Below are 8,898 nucleotides of genomic sequence, written 5' to 3' on the forward strand. Positions count from 1 at the left end.
TTACTTGAGCTTGTTTTATTTATTCATTTCACAGATAGTTATACATCCTTAGTCCTTAAATTAAATTCATTATGGACGTGGACTTAAAATCATTGTTTTATTGTATGGCCTTGCTGCCCTGGCTTTTGGCCTTTGTGCCCTCAAAAAATTGACAACGCGAAAGGCCATGTGGCCTTGCCCCTGAAATGACGAAATTCCAGGCCTGGATACCGCCCAAGACTATTTCACACCCAACCCGTTTGGTTCAGTTAAAACAAACTCAGGTCTGTCTGGCAGCTTGGTGCAGTTCATTCAGGCTGCTGTGAAACAAGGTTATTATCGTCAGCTAAAACTAAACTAAAAACTAAAACTAGGTGTACAAAAACATTTTAGTTAACTGAAACAAAAATAAAAAACAGAAATAAGAAAAAAAAACATAATTAACTGCAACAATATTGTGTAAAGTAACTTAAGATAAAATAAAAAAAATAAAAAAAATACAGGATATGTCTTTTAGTTTTAGTCCGTCAATCTGGCCAAATTTGGCAACACAACAAGAAAGAGGAGGCATTGGTGCGTGTGTTGATTGAGACTGGAATGTCTACATGACTGTAAGTCAATTTCCTTCACAAAGTGTTATGTTTGTTATGTAATACCTTCTCTGAACTTCTAATGTAAATCTTGCCCTTGACAAAATATCCCCATGTAATAATAATGATTAAAAGGAAAACTAAAACTAATACTTAAAATAATAAAAACTAAACTAAAACTAAACATTTTTATATAATAAAAACTAAAATTAAATAAGCACACCCACTCTGGAAACTAACTGAAACTAAACTAAATTAAAACAAAATAAAAACTAATGAAAACTACAAAAATAAAATAAGCTGTCAATCAAACCATGGTACAGATCAAACAACCAAAACAACAAGGCCTAATATTTACAAAAGATTTCACGTTCATCTCACAAATGTTATCATTTAGACATTAAATTAAAACTTGCTTGCAACGGCTGCCTTTTGTGAGGATAAATGACTAAGTTAGATAAGCTAACTCTAGTGTGTCCGCACTGTAGACTGTCCATGTACTGCACTGCCCTGGTGGTTGAATACTGCATCTTTTGTTCTGTCAGTATCACGTTATTAACAATCATTTTTTTGACATTTGTGAACCGATGCAGAATCGCATTGTGATGCATTGCATCTAAGAATCAATGTGAAGCACTGTTTTTTCTAGTCTGGCTTCAGCTTTATCTGTGAAGGAAGGAAACCAATCTAAGTGCCAATGGTGTCATTATTCCATGGCCATTACACTGTGCAATCAACATTTCCCCCATAATGATAAGTTAAAGCAGAAAACTTGTCTATTTCCACTTTAAACAATAACTGTTGATCTAGCCAGCTCTACTCACCACATATCCATTTGACAGTTTGTATTCTTGGCCGTATCAGAAAACAGAGCCTAGAAGAGAGTAACGTCACAATGCCAGGCAGTCACATCATATGTGTGTGTTTGTGTGTGTGTATAAAATAATGACAGGAGTACAGACGGCGCAGGACTCACTGATCTGACGTGCTGATAATAGGTTTGTATTCCACTTTGTAGAGTTTGTCGACTTCATGTTGCTGTGGAAAAAGAAAAAAGGAAAAAAAAAGAGGACAAAAGGTTTGGAAAAAGATACTGGAATATTTCTCAAGCATGTTTTAATGTCAGGAGTCAGAGGAGTAGCATCTGATAAGATTCACCTTTAGTGTTGATACATTAGCAATACGATCAAGCGGGCTCATCAAGTCTGCCTCAATGAAGAGGTCCTTCTTCCCCGGCAGCTGTGCGACAAAGACAGGAAGATGGAAGAAATGCTTGCTGTTGTTCACAACACAGACCTGATTCTCTGCCTATTAAAATGAACTATTTGGCAAAGTTGCAGAGTAAAAACTTGTTAGCAACTTATTGTTGGTTTTAGTGTTTCCATTGGATTTATTGACAATAAGGCACTCTAACATTTTTTTTAAAAAGTCAAAGCTAAATGTTTCTCTCCTGTCCAGCACCTTTTGTGACATCACAGATAGGGTGTGTATATAAGTGCAATGTTTGCTTTGCAACAGCTGCTTTGTAATTGCACCCAGCAATACTTGGAGAATTGTATTTTCAGTTAACATCCTCTAACAAAAACATTAACAGAAGAGTTTCTCCCCGCAGCAGGCTGTCACTCTGATAAACCGATAGCATCAGTCATACACTGTCAATAACTCTGTAACACATAACATCCACTGTAATTCACTCTGCCTGGAAATAATAGATTTTTACAGTTTAAACACACTGTTTATTAACATGTAAATACCATCACTGTCAATATGAATGTAAGAATGCTGTATATATACTGTACTGCCAAATCCAACAATCTCATGTACATACAGCAACCTTTTACATTAATGACTCTATATCTGTTCCAGCACCATTTGATCTCTGCAGCATTACACTACTGCCTTATAGGGTTGGGCAATAATACAGTAATAAGGTATCCCGCGGTATCTAAAAATAGCAACGGTATCAGTTTCATTACCGTCATTAAAAAAATCTGCCACCCATATAGACCTATAGGAGCCTGATATAATATTAAATATAATTTATTTAATGCCTAAATAATGAGTGTTTGTCCAGCACCTATGTATGTGTGGTTGAGTTTTTCAATTTAATACTAATTACAATTTAAAACTAACAGTAGGCTATAATGTTTCTCTTATAACTGCCCTTAACTGTTGTCGGGAGATGACATTTGATAAAGTGTTTGGATGTGACGTCATCACGTGACAGCTCAGACGTGAGAAAGAGAAGAAAAGATGGCAAGCCGCGCATCAAGCCAGTTGGTTGCAAAATAAACACAACTTTACAACTTCTGCAAGCAGCAGCAGCAGCAGCAGGTCCAGTGGCCATCAGAGTGGAGGAGGGAGAAGCGCAACCCGAACCACCGAAAAACAGATGACTTTGGGCAGTCTCCTTCAAAGAAAAGCTGATGCGGTGGCAGGTCCAGTCGGCACCATACAGGAGCGAGCAGGAGCAGAGATAACTGCCTATTGTCGCGAGCCTGTTATTTAGGGAGACGAAGATCCCCTTCTCTGGTGGAAATGTGATGGAGCCAGGCGTTTTCCTCTGATGTTGAGGGTTGCCCAAAAGTACCTGTGCGTTTGTGCCACAAGCTCTCCATCAGAGCGGGTGTTTAGCACCATGGCCAAAGTTGTCAATCCACTACGTGCCCTGCTCCAGCTGGAAAAAGTAAACATGCTGATTTTTTTGGCGAAAAACCTTGAATAGTTTTGAAGCATAGGGTGCTGTTATAGTTATCATTATACTTTGTTTAATTGTCATTTTCAATGAGGAGTAGCCTGTTCTGACGGACAGAAAGGTTGGGACTTGGAGAGGGTGAAGTTTTCAAACTAAAGGTAGATTCTAAAAAATAAACCAACAAACAGTATTTCCCGTTGATAGGATTATATAAGCCCATTTTCGGTTATGCCTTGTTTTTAACAATTTGTTGTTATTTCATTCTGTTTGGTTGACTGCTGCATTTGCACTTTTTTAAATATTTGTTAATAAAAGTTGTTAATGTTGTATATGCTTTGTCGTTATTTTTCAGTATTCTTAGGCCTATGTAATGTTTGCTATTCTGTTTCTGATCGGTATAAGCACAAGCAGACATTTTGGCGACTCCCTCTGAGCCCTTCAAAGTGATTTTTAATTAGTCACGATAATACTGTATACCCCGGGAAAATGTGGGGAAGGTTTAACGGTAACAAAATTTGTATACCAGCCAACTCTACTGCCTTACTGTCTACAAATTTCATTGGGATGTTTTTCTGTACACTCAACAAAAATGTAATTGCAACACATTGTTTTTCTCCAATTTTTCACAGGTTTAAGTTAAAGATCTAAGAATTTGTTATGTACACCAAACACTTATTTGTCTCAAATTTTGGTGGTGAATTTGTTAAAATCTACATTAGTGGGCACTTCTCCTTTCCCAAGATAATCCATCCACCTGACAGGTGTGACATATTAAGATGCTAATTAAATATCATCATTACAACACAGGTGTGCCAACACAATAAATAAAAGGGACACTCTAAAATGTGCAGTTTGATCACACAACACAATGCCACAGATCTTGCAAGTTTTGAGGGAGCATGCCATTGGCATGCTAACTGCAGGAATGTCCACCAGAGCTGTTGTTTATTAACTCTATGTTTAGATTTATATCTATATAGATTTTGTACTTTTTACTGCACTACATTTATTTGACAGTTTTTAGTTACTTTGAAGATTTAGATAAGTAATATAAATCATCACCAACTAATGTATTATTATAGATGAAATTGAGCTCCACCTTTACCACCTGCAACACTGAAGTGATGAACACAATAATGCATCACTAATTAGAATTCAGTAATATATATTATTCCAAAACATGATATTCTGCATAACACCATGTCCTAACTGTATGCGAGGCAAGTGAGCGTCAGCAACTAAATCAGTTTGATTGCATTGTTTTCTGTTGGACTGCCCTAACTGCCCACAAGCGAGACGACTCACCGCAGTGCGCCGTTTTGAGCTGAACTTTTGTGAAACACCCCGCTCCCGTTTTTATTCTGTCACTTGTGTTGGAAAAGTCACAATGGATGAGGAACAGCTGATTCATGAGGTTTAAATGAGGAATTACCTACAGGATCCCATCTTATTTCACTACAATAATCTACCTAAATTAGCATCTGGCTGGAGGGAGAAGTACGTTTTTGGTAAGAATTGTGTGGGATGTTAGCAAGCTGGCTTGTTTTACAAAGTTTAGATGATGGTTTGATATAGCATGGTATCTACGACAATAACTATAAGTTACCTGCTATAGTAGTGTTGTGAATATGAACAATAAGGAAACATACTCACCCATCTTTTAAGTAAATCTGGGACCTCAGCTGCTAGGTAAGTGGTTTGTTTGTTTGAGATAACTTTAGTAGTTTTGAACCTGCACCCTAATTTCCCATGTTTTTGTGTCTAAGTGACTAAAAGAAACAACTTTTTTTTTTAAATTGGTCCAGTATTGAGTGAGAACACTGCAGCTGTAAATGGTAAACAGACTGCATTTGTATATAGTGCCCCTCTCGTCTTTCGACCACTCAAAGCACTTTTACACTATGTCACATTCACCCATTCAAACACACACTGGTGGCCGAGGCTACCATACCCTGTGCCACCTGCTACCCAGTAAGCACTCACACACAGTTACACACCAATGGAACAGCCATCGGGAGTATTTTAGGGTTCAGTAGGTGTTTCTTAATGTCAAGGAAGGATCCTCAAACAGCCGAATTTGAAGGACGTTACGTCATCAAACCCCGCCGAAGGACTGTGCCAATGTCAAGGATCCTTCCGAGTTTCATGAAGGACTGAGTCCTTCTTTCAGAGAAATTCGAAGGATGCATGTGTGGATCCTCTGCGGGTATAAAATCCCCACAATGCTTTGCACAGTACACTATTTGCTGGAAGTGAGGGCGGGGCCTCTTCAATGAAATTGCTGTTCCCTTGAGTCACTTAGACACAAATGTTGGGAAAAAGAGTCCAGGTTGAAAAATACCTAAGTTATCCTATTAGTATATTGATATCAACACTAGTGTACTTTTACTTAACACCAATCCAGAGTGTGTGTTTGAGGACCTCACTAGAGACTTCTTTCTCCAGAGTTAGACACAGCACTTTTGATTTTGAATGCAGGACTTAAACCTGTAATAAAGTATTTCTACATTGTGGTATTACAATTTCACTGAAGTAAAAAGTGTGAATACTCCTTTACCCACTGTATACTTTTTTATATAACATTATATTCATACAGTTATACAGTGCTGCATACATATCAGTTAAATGTTAACCTTGTTCAGCTTTGTTGTTCTTAGGCAATATATATTTGATCGTTTCATAATATCACACCTCTCTGTTTACTGAGTGCTGTTCTTATATAGGCTCCTTCAGTGATAGACTGATTCACCCAAAGTGTGTGAAGGAACGCTATCGCAGGTCCTCCCTGCCTGCTGCTGTCAGGCTACATAACCAGCACTGCTCACAATAAACTGCATCATGGACACTTTAGGGACACCATAATAAGCATAACTGTCCCCCCTTGTTGTTGTTTATTTGCACATACAATATTCACCTTGCACTAAATATGTTCACTTTAATCCATTGCTCGCTTTTTATCCACTGCTCATTACTATTATTTTTGTTATTATTATTATTTATTGCTGTTTCTTGTACTTTTTTGCATGCCTAGTTTTTGAAGTCTTTAAATATTTAAATCTTTAATCTGACTCTTTCTCCTTGACTGCTGTAACACTGGAATTTCTCAATTGTGGGATCAGTAAAGATGTATCTTATCTTATCTTATTGATTGAGTATCCCCATCTTGATTTTCCAATGAGACATTGTTCTTTGTATAGAGGAGGTTATTTGAGTTATTTCAATCTGTACCATGACTGTTTGACTCTGATTAAGATTCAGTGTGCGTTGAAACTTTGTTGTATTGAACTTTATTAATCATCTAAGTGAACTGTGTGCTCCAATCTTTAATTTGGGTGCACCATGCAGTCCTTGTGAAGTGACCCACCGACCTCTGCTTGTGGAGCGGCTGAAGCGCAAGAGATTCCTTCAGCTTTGTTGTTCTTGTTTTTAGCTGTTTTGTCAATGCCAATGTATGCACATTGAGAACAATAAAAAACAGCATCAAATTGTTCATGTAACGTTACACACTAACTGGGCTAATACAATAGATTCCGATTCTAATTAGTGGTGGTATAGTGTGCAGCTGCAGCCTAAAACTGTACATGCTGTGACTTGTTTGTACCTGTTCCAGCAGGTAGATGAGCTGATCTCTGGCCAGCCTCTTGAGCAGAGAGAAGTCAGGAAGCTCCGGGGAGTCTCTCCTGCCACTATGAGCCATGCTGGGCCACGACAATGGGGACAAGACAATTATCACTCATCCACTGCACAGATGAAACAATACTACTATAACGCTAACGTTACTATTTCAGAAACCGAACACGTCATGACAGAAAGGCTACAAGCAACAGAAACACAGAAATAAAAACTATGTGCTGTGGTTGATCTACCAGCTAGGTTAGCTTGTAGGCTAAAAACACACCTTTCACAACACACCATTTTAAAGACTAGCGTCAAAATGCCAAGCGCTGAATAGATGTAATTTCACAAACACATTTAGTAAACAACAGAACTCAAGCAGGGAATACCTGTCAGAACATCGGCAAAAGGGCGTTTCGCTGATAATTAAACCAAACTCCTTCCTTCCGTACCAAGAAAAAGCGGAATTGATCCCATCATACTCATCCGCTGTTTCCCCCCGGACACAAGAGCAAACGGACTGCTACACTGTATATGTGTCTGTGGTGTTGAGCGTAGCGTAGACGAGCGCCGTTGAAGTCACTTGACCCCGTTTTCTTTCACTACATGATATTTTTCCACCATGAATTCAGACGCAGTTTTATTGTTAGAGACAGTTAATTTTGCCGCAGAGAAACATCGTAACCAGCGCCGTAAAGACCCAGAGGGAACGCCTTACATTAATCACCCCATCGGTAGGAGTCCTTTTGTTGTGATGCCTTCAGGTGCTGCTCTTAAATCTGTCATGTAGGAATTTGACAAGTGGTGAGACCAAACTAAATAGTACATTTATAATAATATATGTATGTTTTTTTTTCCAAAGACACTTTATTAACAGCACAGAAATAATACAACACAAAACAATTACAGTACAGGGAGTATCGAAGGAAAATTAACACAACTAAAGCAACAAGTAGAAAAAAAAATTGAAGCTACATTAAAAAAATTTTTTTTTTTTTTTTAAAAAGAGCACATTGTGATGGAATATGATTTATTTTATTGACATTTAAGAATGGTTTCCAGTGAGGTATTGAGTGTATATTATAACTTTGCTGTTTTAATAGTACTATTGCTGCTCTAGAAACAGCATTTAGTTATAAAATATTCAGTTTTAATCCTGCTCTGAATTTGTTCTTTTAAAGGAAAAATTCCTTGTAAAATTCACAGTGTTAGTTCTCTGAGAATCTCTTTCACATTCCAGCAAAAATTGGTATTGTAACAAAATATCCCCAATCCAATTGAATTAAATTGGAAATCGAACCAAACTGGGACCTTGTGAATTGAAATTGAATCGATTCAGGAAATCAGAAGCAATATCCAGCCTTAATACACAAAATAATAGGAAAGGAGAAAAAAAAGTAACACTTTTAAAAACAAGGTGCTTTAAGCAAAATTGCAAGCCATCTTAAATCATCTGGCAGTATTGTCCCTAATACTGGACACACTGTCTCCTAATATGGGATGCTTTTAAAGCTTTATTGTTTTTACATACTCTACAGACAGAATCATGGAATGTCTGTAATTCAGCATAAAACATGTTTTTATTAGGATGAATCTCAAGAAATCCGGCCTTATGAACATACTTGCCCAAAACCCATCCATTTTACTCTGCTTATTCAAGGCTGTGTCGAGGAGCCAGAAGTCTTAGCAAAGTACTCCAGATGTCCCTCTCCCTACTTTCCAGCTTTTCCTGGGGGATCTCGAGGCGTTCCAAGGCCAGATAAGATATATAATCCCTCCATTATGTTCTGGGTCTGCCCCGGGGTCTCCTATCAGTAGGGATGGGTATCGTTAAGATTTTAACGGTACTACTACTCTTATCAGTACTGCTTATCGATCCGGTATTTTAAAGGTACTCTTATCGATACTTTTTGAGGAAGAAAAAAACACATCAAGAACATAAATTGCTTTATTTTCTCAATTCTCATTATGCAACAAAATAGTTTTTTAACAAAACATTTTACTTTTTACAACTTGAAA

General features: G+C 37.6%; 2 protein-coding genes across 2 annotated transcripts in view; one reads left to right on the plus strand and one right to left on the minus strand.

The window, feature by feature from the left end:
- The window catches only part of vps33b (VPS33B late endosome and lysosome associated), a 46,496-nt gene extending 39,094 nt beyond the window's left edge, over positions 1–7,402 (minus strand). The window contains exons 1-5 of the mRNA XM_050049816.1: positions 7,269–7,402; positions 6,866–6,962; positions 1,728–1,808; positions 1,546–1,607; positions 1,394–1,443 (exon numbers count right to left, since the gene is read on the minus strand). Coding sequence (XP_049905773.1) covers positions 1,394–1,443; positions 1,546–1,607; positions 1,728–1,808; positions 6,866–6,961 — 289 coding nt within the window. The 5' untranslated portion in view covers position 6,962; positions 7,269–7,402. The remainder of the gene's footprint in view (positions 1–1,393; positions 1,444–1,545; positions 1,608–1,727; positions 1,809–6,865; positions 6,963–7,268) is intronic.
- A 60-nt stretch (positions 7,403–7,462) lies between these two features.
- hddc3 (HD domain containing 3) overlaps positions 7,463–8,898 on the plus strand; it is a 10,100-nt gene continuing 8,664 nt past the window's right edge. Inside the window, exon 1 of the mRNA XM_050041698.1 lies at positions 7,463–7,613. Within this exon, the coding sequence (XP_049897655.1) occupies positions 7,502–7,613 (112 nt within the window). The 5' untranslated portion in view covers positions 7,463–7,501. The remainder of the gene's footprint in view (positions 7,614–8,898) is intronic.

Source organism: Epinephelus moara, chromosome 1 (assembly GCF_006386435.1).
Source record: "Epinephelus moara isolate mb chromosome 1, YSFRI_EMoa_1.0, whole genome shotgun sequence".
In the NCBI taxonomy this organism is placed as follows: Eukaryota; Metazoa; Chordata; class Actinopteri; order Perciformes; family Serranidae; genus Epinephelus; species Epinephelus moara.